Here is a 16,466-nt window from a genome sequence, read left to right on the forward strand (position 1 = left end):
ATCAATTCTCACGTACATCTTTCATGTGCTGTGTGGTGCAACCATCTTCTTCATCTCCCATGACAGTGCGCCTTCTCCCCTGGCAAATATTTGATAATGCACCTGGAGGGGATATCAGCCCGATCCAAGAAAGCGTTTTGGACAGCACGCACTGAAATACGTGCTGAGCTGAAGTACCCACTTAAGGGTTGTCCTCCACCGCGGTGGGTTTCGTACATCTTTCATGTGCTGTGTGGTGCAACCATCTTCTTCATCTCCCATGACAGTGCGCCTTCTCCCCTGGCAAATATTTGATAATGCACCTGGAGGGGATATCAGCCCGATCCAAGAAAGCGTTTTGGACAGCACGCACTGAAATACGTGCTGAGCTGAAGTACCCACTTAAGGGTTGTCCTCCACCGCGGTGGGTTTCCTGGTGGCCTCAGTGACTTCCTTGGGTGAGAGCAGAAGGGCCAGGAGCTGGGGAGCTCGGGGAAGGGCACCTTGCCTTTGGGGAACCTCCCACCCGGGCTGGGGCCACGCTCAGGGCCACAGAGGTGGTGGAGTGTGGATTTCGTTTGCTAACGTGTGGGGAGCAGGTGAGTTTTGGTGGTCGCTGCCAAGCCCAAAGTTTTGTTTGCTGTGTTTTTATGGTTCTGGGCTGTTTTAAATGTCAACAGGAATTCAACACGTGCCCTTCTTTTTTCAGTGTAACTGTGATAAAATCCTACGATATACTTATAAAACATTAGTTGTAAAAGTAAATCAACTTTAATAGCAAGTAGGTTGTAGTTAAGTGCTTTCGAATGTTAGTATTTAGGGTTTTTTTCTCACGTAGTTATGATCCAGTGCTGTGAGGAAGTGAGGGTGTTTATCTTAGGGAAATGAGTGGGATTTGCAGGCATTCAGCACTTCCCAGGACCTTCCAGGGTTATTCCCTCACTCATATATTTCCATTTTGCCATCCTTTCTGCACTAAGCCGAATTGCTCTCAAATTCCTCAAAGAGCAATGGGAGGGCACGGGGGAGGGGGCTCTGGGTTGAGGAAAGAAACTGAAAAAAAGTGAAACAAGAAACTGGGGTGACAAAAGCAGGAGCCCTGTAGAGGCTGTGAACAAGCTACAGATAAGCTGGAAACGTGGCGGTGGCTGGGCTTCCTCTCCATAGCGAGGTTTCCTTCGTTTGATTTTCGCTGCGGAAGAGAGGTAGGGATCTGAGAGTGGGTATGCGGACGGAGCAGTGGTAGGAAGGGAGAAAGTTATCAGAGGTCCAGCACCCTCGGTAGAAACGTTTCACGTTCATAGGTTGAAGAGCGGCTGTTTTCGGTCTCCAGAAGGGATGACCTTGCAACAGGGTCACTGAACAGACGGTTCCAGCTGGGCTGGTGCGCTTGGCAAGTGCCCAGGAGCTATTTTAGTAAGTCTTACAGGGACAAGGCCTTGGCAAGGCCTATGGGGTTTGGAGTGAGCTCACCATCTTTTTTCCTTTAGTAGCTAGCCAGCATCACTCAAGCTGTGGAAGAGCCCCCGGGAGCGTGCATGGTGTGTCTCACAGGGCTCAGGGACAGCCCTCGTGCTTCTCTTTCTGCTGGTGTGCATCACTGTGAAAGGCATCACTCGCTGCCCACAGCTTGAAAGTTTTGCGCCATTTATCACTTTAAACGAAGACGCTGGACATTTCCAGGTGGACTTAAAGGATTGAAACCATCCCTCACCCCAGGCCAGGGCTTCGGGGACTCCCTGGGTGGTCACAGCTCCCGCCGCAGCCCACAGTCCATCTGCGGCGTTTGCAGGAGGAACCAAGACAGCTGCCAGCCCTTTTTGGCACTTTGCGCTTGGCCAACGATTGCTTTGAGAAGGCTCTTAAAGTCAAGCTGGGCTCTCACTGAAGGCTCTCACATTGTCCTCATCGAAAGAGCGTTATGTAAAGCCTGGGCTGGATCCTCGGTGGGTTGTTCTCCCTTCTTGCTGCAAACGAATGACAACAGCTACAGTCAGATGTGGAGAGGAGGATTTATCTTCCAAAAGGCTGCCCGGGGTCCCACCCCGGCAAAGCGGTCGTGTCTCACCAGCTTGCTCATCTGTGCAGTAGGAGCATCACCATACAGGGAACGCTGTAAACCAACAGCAACCGCTGTCCTCCCCAACACAGAAACTCCTCTGACGCCATCTCGGCACTCCTCTGGGATCTACAGAAAACCTCCAGCATATCTCAGAAATGCCAGCAGCAAAGCAGAGCAGTGTACAGAAAGCCCTATGTATATCTTGCTTAAAAGATTGATAGCACTTTCTGTCCAGCATAATGGGAAAGACTAATGTCAGTGGTTAACGCCAACATAATTTAATTCCTACAAGTATCTCCCAACGTGGCCTTTTCTTTGTTTTCCACTCAGAATCACTCATTATCAACGCGCAAATGCAAGCTTAAAAGGTGCCGGTGGCACATGGACAGCTAGGGTGACTGAACTCCTCTTGCTTCCCAAAAGCTGAATCCAAGTGCTTGCTTTAATGGATTACCTTTTTTTTTTCATTCAATGGAAATTTCCAGTCTAAACTGTAGGGCTGTCAGTTGTCTGTGTGTGTGATAAAACCGAGTTTGCATCCTGCAATGCAGCCCCGCTGCTGGTCTCGTGGTGGTCTCAGGTAGCAGTGTTTTTCAGGTGTCCCCATGCCAGGGCTGTCGCTGCCGGTCGGCAGGCTCATCTTTAGCCTTGATTTTTGCATCTCATCTTCCGAAATGTCTTTAAAGCCTCTGAATCCCTCGGGGTGATTTGAAGTCCAGGCAGCCTCCTGCCCAGATGGCTAACATCAGCGGCTCTCCCCTGCGCCCTTGTGTAAAGCATCAGCATCGCTCTCCTTGGTTTTATTTATTTTATCTTTTTTTTAAAAAAAAAAAAAAATGAAAGCTGTCCATTTCCTGGAGCAGCTCATTTGTTTTTTACTGCTGTAGTTTGTTTCCTTTGGGATAGAAGGGAAAAGATAAATGGATAAAGAGGATAGGGAGCAACCCAAAGGAGAGCTGGCATGGGATGTTGTCCCACCTGCATGATGCCATATAGCTGGAATGTGTGTCACAGAGGTGAACATCAGTCATATGAAATGTAAAGAATACATACTACAGCTGAAGTGGCAGCACTGCAGAGAAAGTATTTTCTCAGGTTTCTGGATAATATCAAGAAAGCCATCCGCTAAGCACTACGAATACAATTTGTTTTCAGCACTGGGCTTGGTAATGGAGCACGTTCGAGTGGAATTTATTGGGTTTTTTGCTACCTCCTCCATACTGTTTTTAATAGGAGCTGCAAAGCTCAGCCTTGGGCAGTGGGATCATTTGAGAGTCCGTATGGTGTCTGAATCATAGAATCATAGAATAGTTTGGGTTGGAAAGGACCTTTAAAGGTCATCTACTCCAACCCCACTGCAATAAGCAGGGGCAACATAACCACAACACAAACCTTAACTGGGTTTTGTTAAAAAAAAAAAGAATACAAGAAACTGAGCTCCTCTGAGCAAGCATTTTTTCTTCCAGGGACCTCTTTTTGCTTTCTTGGTAGCGTCCCTCACCGCCCCATATGGCCTCTCCCATCTGCTCTGCCGTCTTGCTCGCGTGCCCTGGCAGCTCCCACTGCCTCCCCGGGGTCACCATCCCATCCGTCCATCCCCTGCTCCGCACTCCTGCTTTTCGGGTCCCTTGGGGCCAGCACATCCCTCAGGCACCCCCCATCTCCCTCCACCTTGTGTGGCCGTTAGGATTTTCACCCTAAGACCTTGCTTAGCTCCTCTTGAAGCCACTCCTGTTAACCCACGTGTGAGCTGGGGCAGAAAGTCACAGGTTGGTGTTTGTAGACACAGATTTACACACCTGGCAGCCTGGGAATAACCAAAACACCGACAATTTGATATGGAAGGTGTACAGCAGAGGCTACATATTACTAGTATAGTACTTTTTTATTGTATTACACCAGTTTATATACTTGCAGCTGTATCTAGAGTGCTCCTGGATGAGATTTAGTTCAGTCCAGAGATGACTTCGTAGAAGAAGAGTACTCCAGAGTTTTGCAAAGCTTGTGCTTCGCATCCCCATGGCATTGGCAGTGGGTTGCGTGTATCTCGGTGCTTTAATGGGGGTACACAAAAGGAGGTGAAGAGGTGTATCTGTTTCTGGTGTGTGAATCTACAGGAATTCAAATAAGAGTAAGAAAATACCACGTATATATACTCCCCATATTTTTACTGAGCATTTCTCTGTGGATGCTCTTTGCTTCTGTAGTTCAGCTGGGTAGTGTAATCACGGTGTTCGTATCAGCTAATAAGGATATCATTTTATGTGGGAATTTCCTATGAATTTTTAAAAATACATTCTTAAAGGAAGCCCTGAAAAGTTATCTGAAAAGGGAACTGGCAAAAAGCCAGCTGTTATGTGCTGACAGGAGGAAATGCGCTGGAGAGGTCAGGAGTTTGCACAGGCTTTTCCCGACGCAGGTATGAGTTTTTTACTTTCCGGCAGGGACTCTGCCCCTCAAAGGGGATGACGGGCCTTGCTGCCTCTTTGGCCATCTTTCTGGAGGTTGAGAGTTTCTCTGAAGCGTGATTTCCCTCGCTGGAGGGGACTGCCATGAACCCGTGGGTTTTCCCAGCGGGCTGGAAGTTGCCTCCACTTTGCCATCGTCCCGCTTTCCTGCAGCAACCCTGGCTGGGAGCATGAAGCCCATCAGCTCCAGCTGCGTTATGGACATTGGTTCAAACACTCAGGTCTCCTCCGAACGAGAAGATTTTGCAGTCTTTTCCCAGTAGGATCCTGGCAGTCTCAAAGATGCTTTCCTTTAAAAAAAACCACGCCATGATTATTTATAAAAAAGAGATTTGACGTCACTTTCTAAACTGGCTGTGTATTTGTGTGGCTTCTGTCCATACAGTATCAAATGCCTCCAGAGTATTTACAATTAGAAATAACAGTAAATACCTGTTTTTCCCTGACTGCAAGATAAAGACTCTGTCTTACTTTGTTTTTTCATATGCATTTATTATGAGAAGCATTTATTAACAGGAAAAGTTAAGTGAAAGAAAGAGCATCACTTGTGAGTACACTGCGGTAGAGGAGGGTGGTCCTCTCGGTCTGCAGCATCTGCAGTGCTTTCCAAAAACATCCCCGTCCTCACAGAAACTTTCCTTCAGCACTTGTTCAGTGGCACCTTTGCAACTCGCTTATGGCTTTCTGCTTGCAAGTGATACTGCTAAAGTTTGAAACCACCATACCATGTGCTATCTGTGACCCACAGAGGTGGCTTCCCAGAGGTTTCCCCTCTGTGCATCCCTGAAGCAGGATCAGTGCCGGTTTACAGCCCGCAGAGAGGGTGGCCCAGGGCCGCCAAGGAGTGGGGACCCCTGAGCCACCTCGGAAAGGCACTGTGGGACCTCAGCTTTCTGGCTTGTAAAGTGGGGGTGACGGCTGGGACAGTAAATCCGTGGAAAATTTGAAGTGAAGTGCTGAAGCAATGGCAATACAAGTTCAAGAGAAAGATGTGCCTAAATCCCCTTGTCTTGTACTTGGATTTTAGGGAGGCTGACAGGTCTTTTGATGTTTATGTTACAAGTCAGTACCAGCTTTGGGTAATAAACCTTTGTTCTCTTGTTCTTGACCTCGTCATCTGATTCCAGGACTCTCCTGGGCATCCAGAAGCATCCGACAGGGTCAGCAGGACCCTTGCCTGGTAGAGAGCTGTGTGTGCCGATGAATTGCTGCCGATTTCTCCTGGGTGTTTCCCTCGGACTGGCTCTGGGTGGTTCAGACCCCCTCGGTCTGCGGAGGGGAGGGGTGATGCTGTTTGAACCAGGACGATGGTGATGGAACAGTGATGGAAAAAAACAGGTCTGTGCAGACTAACCTTGTTGCTGACAGTTTTCCCCATGTACTGCATTTGTACCAGGTAAGGCATAGTAGCCAGTACCGCCGGTGTACCAGCAGTGCTCTGATTCAGTTTTGGCTTCCATGGCTGAAAATCAGTTTGATGGATCCAAGGTATTTTGCACAAAGGCCACCTAGATCCCTCTGCACCGCTCTTTAGCCAGGGAATGACAAATAGTAAGATGTCGCGCTAACAGTATTAAACTGGGAGTGAGATGCAGATTTTTTTCCTTATTTCTTGGATGAGGATTGTCTCTAGCTGTTGCTGCTGCTGGCCATGACGATGGCAACTGGAAAGAGAGAAAAAAACAACTGCTCCAAGCCGTGAGCCACTGCATGCTCTGGAGACAGGGCATTGCACAGGTATGACCTGCCCTCCCTCACCGTGTCCCACAGCGGCACTTCCCCGTGCTCTGCAGGAGTCTGCGATTGGGATGATGGTGATACAGGGCTGCTTTTACCTATTTGGGACAAATGGGGCAGGACCGGGAGATGGGCGTCTCCAAGAATATGTGAATCCTTCCAGCAAGCGAGTGTCGTTTCTGATGCTGAAAATCAGTTGATTTACACATCAAGAAAGAATTTGGCCCTTCGTTTCTGGGTGCTAGATGAGATCAGCGCAGCCTTGCTTTCCCCCAGTGCTTTGTGTTTGTTTTCATGGTGCTGCCCCTGCTGCTAAAGGCTATCAGCCTGTTTTTGGAGCCTCGTTCAATAAACTCCACATGGAAAGGCATGTTTCATTTTTAAGTTTAAAAAAAAACTACACAAAAAAAAACCCAAACAAACACAAAACGCAGTGTGGCACAGATTAAATCCATTTGAGACGACTCGAAAAAAACGCCGTATGTGCAAGTCAATAGGAGGAGGGGAGTGGAAGGGGGAAAAAGCAACTGTGACATATACAAACCCTTTAGTGTGCATAGCATAAGATTTTTTGGCTGGCACTCACATGATTTTATTCAAGGGCTGGGAAAGAACTACGATTAGTTAAAAGCTTCGGCAAAGTCTGGAGGGAGTGCTCTGAAGAGTTGGGAGCCGCGCAGAGGTGACTGTAACTCCTCTCGCAATTTCAGACTATTCTTCTGTGGCTCAGGACAAAAGCCTTTTCTTTTCCCTCCGTGTTCAAAGAGACATTTGTCTTGAGATGTTGCAGCTGTGGGCCGCGGGATTGCTTGTTTGAAGATACCCCCTCGTAGACGAAAGGAGAGGCAACGCACTGAAAAGTGGTAGTATTTTATCGTGTGTGGGTTCCCCCCCCTCCTCCTCCCTCCCTCCTCCTCCACTGCCATGTGTGGTTTTTAATAAGAAGAAGAATGTGGAGGCAACATTTTCCAGGCAAGGGGAAATTTCCTGTTTCTTTTCTGTTTGTTTAATAAAGTGTGTAGTTGACTGTAAAACTGTAGCTACTTTGTTGTGAACAGGTAATTCAGGCAAGTGTCAGGATCGCTTCTTGATGCACTTTTATATACTGCAAGTGAACGTGTTTAAAGCCTTTTTTCTTTTTTTTTTTTTTTTTTTTTTTTTTTTTTTTTTTAATGCTGCGTGGCGTAGGCAACTGAGATTAGTAAGAATTAGGCAAATGGCTTCTGCTTTTGTTTCTGTGAGATAGTACCAGCCGTCTTGCGGTCACACAAAGGCTGCCATTTAGCAGGGAGCGCTCCCTAATTCTCTTGGCAGGGGTGCCATTGGGATCGGATACAAGTGGGTGGCAAAGGGGAGGAGCGGCAGGAGAGGACAAGCAGGCTTTGTGTATTAAAAATGAAACAAAAGCACTTTATACGTGGGGCTGCGTGCAACAAGCGGTGCTGCCTGTGAGCCGGGGTGGAGTTTGAGTTCCCACTGTGACTGCAAAACCTTTCTTTTTTTTCTATTTGTTTTTTCCATAAACTCTTCCTCCTCTCCCTCTTCCTTACCGAGCTCTCCCTGCAATGCTGGCGAGGGTCTGCGGGCAGCTGAAAATGCCTAAAAAAATACATATCAAACAATATTTGCCACAACTTTGCAGAAACAGCCAGGGCTTTATCAGCAAAATCAGCTTCAGATGGCGGGGGAGCCACTGAATTTGTGAGGCTGTTGGGAGGGAGAGTTGATCCCACCCCAGCCCCAAGGAGAGCTGGTCTGCTGCCTCCTGCCCGCAGCACCCCGGCTTGCTCTGCTGCCCGCGCGTGGGGAGGCAGCGATGGGCTTGGTTTATACAGCATCGTACCCCTCGGTGGAGTGAGCCCGGTGGTTTTGCAGCGTGTGGCAGAGCGAAAGGGTTAATGGCTGAGATGTTTTATCAGAATTTAAGGGGGGAGTGTCTGGCTGTTTAATTACTTTCTGATCCGTGGCATACCTCGTTCTTAATGAAGCAGTCGCACGCAGAACAAACGTGCTGTATGAGCCTGGGTAAAAAGAAAAGCGTACTGAGTTTAGCTTGGTTTTGTCAGACGAAATGTTTTGGTTTGAATGCGTTTGTGCAGGAGGTAGGAACCAGGACGGTGAAGAATAGACGCAGAGTGGTGGAGAGGCAATAAGAGAGGCAGGCGAGGAAAATACACTGCGGTTTAAGTTGCAAACTTGCCAATGGTTTTTATTAAAAACGTAATTTCCATACATTATGCACTTCATCTCATATTGATTTACTTCAAAACTTTCCTTGTAAGCTGAAGTAAATTCCCTCATTGAAGCAGGAGAAATGAGAGACATTCCTCTGACTACCTCACAGTTTCCAGCCAGCATTCATCCTCAGCAACTGTGCTTTTGTGTGCGGGCGAGGGTGACATGCCTAAGAAGCCTGTGTCATCATGCACAATTACATCCCTAATCCCAAGCAAAGGCACAGATGCTGTTTCAAAAAAAAAAAAGCTGTGTTTCGTTTGAGTTTCAAAGAAGCTTATGTAATGGCAGCATAATAAAACCGTTATTTTGGGGCTCGGATTAAATGTCAAGGTTTCAGATAACCCATGGTTTTGTCTTCCATGTGCCATGCTCGCAGGAAGCCACCACCAGCCTGTGTTTGCCCACTGACCTGCCTGAGGATGGTCCTGGTCCCCGGTGGGCACTGAGCTCTGAGCTCAGCTTGCCCAGACAGAGGCGTAGGACTGCACAGCGTGGGGAAGGTGCCGGTGGCCACCGGGGCTGGGACCACCACAGCCACCTTGCCCCTGCATCAGATTCCTTTTTATTTACAGTTGCGGTATGAGGCTGATAGGTGATGCTCTAAGCCTCGGAGATCGTACACGTTAATAAGCGTTTAAGTCAGTGTTATAATTCACTCACTTGTTAACCTGAGAAAATAATCTAGCTGCGGTATAGTGCTTCACGTAAGGGTTGTGTAAGCACTCGGAGATTTGTACATGTTTTTATTCTTGCTTATCTGCTTACAGCAAGCTTCTTTTGGTTATCCAAATCGTCTCGGCACTCTACCCTGCCTACTGACACAGTTGCAGTTCCATCTGGATTAAATGCATGCAAACATAATGTATTACTTCCAGTACGTGCTAATGGAGATCTTGGTAGGAAAGACAGAGAAAGACCTATTCCAAAAACATTCACATGTAATGCTGAAAATCTTCAGTTGGGTCTGCTGGGTTGGTTGGTTCTTCATTTCTTAAAGCAGATTCAGTAAAACAGGAATGGAGAGTCATTAAACTCACTCCATTAAACTTGCCTGTTTCCATGGGGTTATTTTTTCCCATGTAAAATAATTGTAACTACATGCTATCCCACGTTTCATACACAGCAGTGTAGATCCCTCCGTGGGGCGATGCTCTTGGTGCCGACGCAATCTGGGAGGCATCGCTTTGGCCCGTAGCGCCCGCGTCCGTCACACATCGGTTGGTGGAGATCTTGCCAATACTTTCCCCGACAGTAATCTGGGCAAAAAGGCACATTTAATTTTCCCTAAAAAAAAATCAGTGTGTTGCTCTTCTCATTAGTTTCTTTCCCTCATTGTCGTTTTTCTGGCACGTGGGGCTGCAGTGACATGATTCCTGGTGTTGACCGCAGTCCAGAGGGCTGGAGCAGTACCCAGCCCTGCGTGCAAGGGCCGGCGAAGGAGCCTACTGCTCTTGGCTTTAGTCTAACTTACTCAAACAGTGCCACAGACAGTAGCATTTGATCTGTAATGCTCCATGTGAGATGTTTGAGCCCCCCAAATCCCCAAAAACAACTCTACAGAGTTCCCTCAGTCAAGCCCTGTGTTTGTCCAGCTCACCAGCATCAGCAATTTTACTGTAAGTCATGATACCTGTGACGTAGTGTGACAGGGAAAAATGCTCTTACCCAGAAGTAGTGAAGGCATTTACTGTATCTGTTAGTCCCTCAATAAAAGGATCACACACTGGCTATGCTTAAAGGCGATATAGATGTTGGCTGGTAGCCCTGGAAGGTTCCTGTGCAGAAGTGGGGTTTTGGTAAGGAGAGGGGCTTCTCTGAGGCTGCTGGTGAGGGGGTTTGAAGATTTGAACCCAAACCCTCCAGGCCTGGCCATCTCATGGTGCAGCAGCAGAGATAAAACACCACTTTGTGCCCTGAACACCCGCTCCCCCCCCACCTATGCTTTTGCCAGAAACTGCCTGGGTAGCCGAAAAAGATAGCTGAGAAATTTTGTATAGTCCTAATGTAATAAATGCCCTTACTGAGTGGTAAAGGAAGGCGTAGAAATTTGTAAGTGACTTGTCCAAAAATGAACCGGTTAATCCCCGGCAGAGCAATAAATAGGATATAAAAATCGGCTTTCTGTGGCCCTTGGTGGTGATCGTTCCTTTCCTCACCTCAGCCTGGAAAACATCTCGTTGTGAAATGAGAAAAATGCAGCACAGCTGAACAGATCCCTGAATACAAATATTTCCAAGGGAGCAGCCCATGGCGAGGTGTGTGTAAGCGTGAGAAGAGCAGAGTCCCACACTGGCACGAGAGCTCTTGCTGCCACGGCGGAGAGGGGTCTCAGCCATTTCATCCTGTATATGCAGGTCCTTCACACTGGCTCCAGCCGCACATCCCAGAGCGTCCTGCGGGATGCAGGAATAGACCGGATTTGGTTGTACAAAGCAAGCTGAGCTTCACTGTTCCCACCGTAAAGCCTTTTGGTAGTTGGTAATATAATGGAATATATGCCTTGTATGATAAAGAGGTCTTCGGTGTCCTGCTCTTTCTGTGATTTTCCAGTAATGTTTTTTTTTAGTGGATGTCTGTCTTTCTGAGGTGGTCAAAATGGTAAAGTCATTCCTTAAAAAAAACAGACGAAGTGCCAGTGTACGTCTGCGGAATGAAATCCCGGCCCTCCTGCAGGCAGGGGAAAAAATTACTGCTGGCTTGGGTTTCACTCCTAAGACGCCAAATAAAACGGTTGAAGAGGCCGGCAGCTCTGGCTTACGCGGTTTGGTTGAAACGTGGCCTGTGTCGGTGAGGGTTGGCACAGTGGAGATACATCCCCATAAAGTTACAGGTGGCCGAAATGGGGTTGTCCATCCCTGTCCTGGAGCAAGTGTCACCAGGTTTTCTCTCTGTTCGGGGCAAAACTGCAGCCGTACTCCCAGAAGGAAAACTGGACTTTGTGCTAAACTTCACATTGCATTGCCATCATCCCCCGAAATTTGTTGTGCAAGCTGAAACCATGTGCCGCTGCCCCTCACCCGACACAGGAACCGTGCGCAGGTACCGCCGCTGCCGGGAGGACCTTCCCGCTGCCGCTGGTGTAAAAGCCGCGCTCTTTCTGCTTTGCAGGTATTCGCCCTCAAATCATGAACGGCCCCATGCACCCCCGGCCCCTGGTGGCACTGCTGGACGGGAGGGACTGTACGGTGGAGATGCCCATTTTGAAGGACTTGGCGACGGTTGCATTCTGTGACGCACAATCAACTCAGGAGATTCACGAGAAGGTAACGTGAGCTGCGAGGGAGCGGGCGGGCCGGGCCGGGGGACGGTGCTTTCTGGCCTGCCTCTTCCAATTCTTTTTGAGAAAAAAATGTACAAAGCTGCACTTTGAGACCATCAGCAGATAACATCTACAGAAGTTGCTGTAGATAAAAATTCAGAGAGGCTGTTTTAAAAGCCAGATGTTATTTTGGGAAAAAAGTCACCTTATCTCTTAGCATCAGTTTTTTTACATCACTATTATTAACGCTTCTCATTTTTTTGAAGTCTGCTTGCTCGGTGCAGCAGTAACAGCACTCTGCACCTCCCCGGGGTGCGGCGCAGTTGCTCTGGCTTTGCTGACACCATCCCATGCTGCAGCTGATGGGTCTCCTCAGGTGCTGGCTGCACCTCAGCAGCTCATTTCTCCGCAGCAGGGAGTGGGTGAGGTTTGGGCAGCATGCAGGCAGATCCCTGCAGTGTGGATGGGTGCTTCTGCTTGGAAGCTCAACTAATTGTAAATATGTGTTTTACCAAGTATTCTTTGTGCACATTCAGATAACTCAAATGAGGTTTGAAGGGATCAGAAATCACTTCCAGGATCTGGAAAAGAGAACTACAAATAGCATCAGTGCTGATCTTTGCAGTGCTTCAAATATCAAATGTGGGGGAAGGAGGATGGAGTTTTTTTATGAGACATTGACAGATGATAGATGAGCCAGTCTTGGAGAATTTGGATAGGTCTTGGGTTTCCAGAGCACTGAGGTAGCTTATGGTGAGCACGATGAAGGTTTGAATCTCCATTGAAGCGGACAGAGTACAGCCTTACATGACTGTACAGCCTCACACAGATCTTTTTAAGTACTCTTGAAAACCTACAGGAAAGGTTAATGTGAACAGTGTGACAGGTATTTGTGCTTCCAACATACAAAAGAAGGTCGAGGAGTTATGAGTGACACACAGTTGTGTTCAAAACCAATAGATGCTGCCGTAAAACCTAATTCCTTTTTAAAAGCAGAATTACTGCTGGTTGGAAGCAGAGGGATTACCAGATAACCACCTGGAAAAGGGTCCGGGTGGGCGACAAGGCTCAGTTTTCCTCTGCCTTGTCTCCCCAGGTGTAACGTCGTAATTTTCAGATATCCATCCAGTCTGTTCCCAATTGGTGTCGGTGGGTCACACCCCTGATAGTTTTGGCTTGTACTGTGTCTGGGTCAGACAGTAGGTCAGCGGTAAAAATGTACAATTTACTGTGTAATATTCCTGATTCAGGAGCTGCAGGAGTCCCCACCAGGTGTCCTGGTGGCTTCTGACATCTCTGTTCTGTTCCAGGTATTAAATGAAGCTGTTGGGGCGATGATGTACCATACCATCACACTGACTCGAGAAGATCTAGAGAAGTTCAAGGCCTTACGGGTCATTGTTCGAATAGGCAGTGGCTACGACAACATTGACATCAAAGCTGCGGGGGAGCTTGGTAGGTCTCAGCTCTGCACCCCGATTCCCTCCCACATCCCTCCGAGTCTTTAAAATCAGCACAAGTACCTGCTGCTTCCCAGGGGAGCGTGCTGGCAAAGTGGAGTTGTAGGCAGAACCTCCCAAAGGGGATCGATTCAGTGCTTAAAATTACAGGTGCAGTTTACGTTTTTCGCATGTAGAGAATATTATGACAAGAAAACTTGACCGTGAATTAAACAAAATGGTGCAGTTTTAGAAGGCAGCTTTTAGGGTCATAGTATGTTAAAACTGCCCCATCTGAGTCCAGCATTCCCGTGCTGTCTCTAGTTCCAGGTGCCCCCTTGTACTGACCGATATTGGTATGGCTGTTCTATTTCTGGCACAGGAGAGTTGATCGAGCTTTAGAAAAATTGGAGGAAGGGTGTTTTATTATATATTGTTAAGCAAGATTAGTCTTTTGATCTGATCTGGTTCTCGGAGTCATGTCCTCACCGCTGGGACAGCGACGTGTCGGACGGTGGAGCAGGAATTGTGTGTTGCGTTGTTTCTGCCTCCTTTGCCATCTCATCAAAGGTGCCTCAGGAACTTGAAAAAGAGATTTACTGTAGAGTCATGTTATGTGGACTGCTAAAATACGGAGGGCCACATTTTCCGAAAGAGCCCCGGTATCCAGCTCTGGGATTTTTAAGCCACATTTTCCAAAAGGAGCCCCGGTATCCAGCTCTGGGATTTTTTTCGGCACGCCTGGGTTCGGGGGGTGTGTGTAGGCTGTGTTGCATGGCTGTCAGACGGTGCTGGGGCCACCCGATTTCCGTACTGGTTTGGATGGTCACAGAGACCTTTGGCAATCTGCACATCCCCAACTGGGAGAGCTTAATTGTATCTGTGATTTTAGCAGCTGAGTTACAACCATTTTTGATCATTTGATCTCAAGATTCAGTCTATCAAGCAGTCCTACAATAGTGTTTAGGATATCTTGTATTAAAGGTTATCTCTGGGGAAGTGAAGAATAACAGCCATTTCACGTGAGCCATTTTACAAGGATAATTGTGATAAGAGAGTTTCAAATAGTCATTCCTAAAAAAGCAATTCTCAATATAGTGAATTATTTTTTTTCGAGAGGAGAACAGTGTCTTCTCAACGTAATGGTTTCTTCATGTTTTTAACTCTGATTGTTATTATCCATTATAACAATGTTCTGAGGCTTTGAACATCAAGAAAGGAAAAATATAACGAATAAAGTAATGGGATACTGCAGTATAATCCTTTTTATACTTGGCAAATTGGGTGGCCAAATGATGTGGTTTCGAGTAGAAAATGTAATGACTACCCACAAATGTAGCGTAAAGTTTAATTGGTATTGCTTTCCATAAGGTAGTTTTTAAACTGTGCAGTCAATAAATGACCAGTGTCTAAACACGGTGCCTGGCCACGCGCTATCAGCCGCCTGCGCCGGGCTGGCCGGATCAGTTTTGACCCACTAAAAGACACCTCCAAAACAAGATGCTGGTGTTGAACCGTACGCCGTGGGTTTTTAACCCGTGGTGCTCCTGGGGGCATGACAATAAATAACAGCATAAGAAGCTCGTGGGAAAGGCAGCCCGGTTTTATCCCGCTGTGTAAGCAAGCGGTCCATCAGAAAAGGGACAAGTGCCGGCTTGGTGATGGGTTGGTGATGGGGGCCGTTGGCAGAGCTGCAGGCCTATGGGGAACGCTGCCGGAGCCGTCCATCGCCCTCCAGCCTTCTTGTCTCTTCTCTTCCCCCGTGAGCAACCACAGCCTCTGCCTACAAATGGGCAGGAGCAGTTGGCCGATACTTAAATGTTTGGTCTTCTTGGGAAACCCTCCCTTCCCTTTCATTAGGGGCTTGGGCAGGCCATCAGCATGGTTTCTGGGCTGCACCCGAGTCCCCAAGGTAAATCAGAAGTTCTCTCTGTGGAAGAGATGGGGAATGTAAAATGAGACAGCATCAGCTTTAGGAGCTCGCGGGGACCAGAGCGTCATGTCCCTGTCACCTGGAAGGGAGAGGAGTTTTCAGGGGTTGGTTGACGGTGGATTTTTTTCTCTCTGTAGGGTCACTCAGTTCTCTCCCAGTTTCTGTAGGTCTTTCAAACAGCCACAGGGTGGAAAACAGTTTTAAAAACAGAAAAGCAAGTTCCTGGGAGCAGGGAGATTGGCAGGGGGATGGGAAACAGATTTTTGATTTTCAATCAGTGCCCCTCACAGTGAAAGGGGATTTTTTGAATATCTTACTCTGTCTTTATCTCCTCCTTTTTCATGGTTTCTACTCAAAGATCCCAGTCCAGCAAAGCACTTAAATACACATCCATCTTTAAATGTGTGTTTAAATCACATTGAATCCGGTGGGATATAAGCATGTGCTTAACTGCTCTGCTGAATAGTCGTGATATGAAGCGCACCCTTACACACTTTACTGAGCCAGAGCCTGGACAGGCAATAACTGGGGAGGCATTTTCCGTGAACTTAATACTTGCCGCTCCGAGCAGGGATGCAGCGGTTTAAAATGAACCTTTTGTGGCAAAGGAACAAAAGGTCCGTTATTGAGACCCACACCGGGGCAGGCAGGGGTGTGCAGCAGTGGTGCTGCCGGGGTAGAAGAGCTGCTCCAGCTCAGCTATGCCCCCTGCCCTTCCCAAATTTTGGGAAAGCCTCCGAATTTTGTGGCAGGAGCAATCGGTTCCTCCTGCAGGAGGGTGGGTGGGTGTGTGTGGCAGGTGGAGGCTTACCTAGGGGTGTTTTGAGTTGGCTGTTTTGGCACTTGGTGGGGGAAGGAGAAGCTGGCCCTGCCACGCCAACCTGGTGCACCATCCTGCTCGAGCGCACCAAATTACTGGTCCCTAAATAATTTAATGGTTGAACAGTCTTATTGGGGAAAAGGAGCGAATTCTGCCAGCACTGTACATAAACCATGCACATCCTGGGAAAATATTACTCCAAATGCTTAAAAAATGATGGGCTGGCTGGGAGAAGCAAGGGTTAAGGACCAGGAGCCCCTCTGTTTGCTGTGGCGGGGAGCGGTGGGGCGGGCGACCGGGGCTGCCCCCCCTGAGCCACGGTTGTGCTTTGTGGTGTTGCCTCTGCAGGGATCGCCGTCTGCAACATCCCCTCGGCCGCCGTGGAGGAGACGGCCGACTCCACCATCTGCCACGTCCTCAACCTCTACCGACGAAACACGTGGCTCTACCAGGCGCTGCGGGAAGGCACGCGGGTGCAGAGCGTGGAGCAGATCCGGGAGGTGGCCTCCGGCGCCGCCCGCATCAGGGGGG

General features: G+C 48.2%; 1 protein-coding gene across 1 annotated transcript in view; it reads left to right on the forward strand.

The window, feature by feature from the left end:
• The first annotated feature begins 7,019 nt into the window (after positions 1 to 7,019).
• Positions 7,020 to 16,466, forward strand: part of CTBP2 (C-terminal binding protein 2) — a 15,906-nt gene continuing 6,459 nt past the window's right edge. The window contains exons 1-4 of the mRNA XM_009583598.1: positions 7,020 to 7,218; positions 11,593 to 11,747; positions 13,054 to 13,198; positions 16,284 to 16,466. Of these exons, the coding sequence (XP_009581893.1) occupies positions 7,197 to 7,218; positions 11,593 to 11,747; positions 13,054 to 13,198; positions 16,284 to 16,466 (505 nt within the window). The 5' untranslated portion in view covers positions 7,020 to 7,196. The remainder of the gene's footprint in view (positions 7,219 to 11,592; positions 11,748 to 13,053; positions 13,199 to 16,283) is intronic.

The sequence above is a fragment of the Fulmarus glacialis genome, unplaced genomic scaffold, assembly GCF_000690835.1.
Source record: "Fulmarus glacialis isolate BGI_N327 unplaced genomic scaffold, ASM69083v1 scaffold4648, whole genome shotgun sequence".
Taxonomy (NCBI): Eukaryota; Metazoa; Chordata; class Aves; order Procellariiformes; family Procellariidae; genus Fulmarus; species Fulmarus glacialis.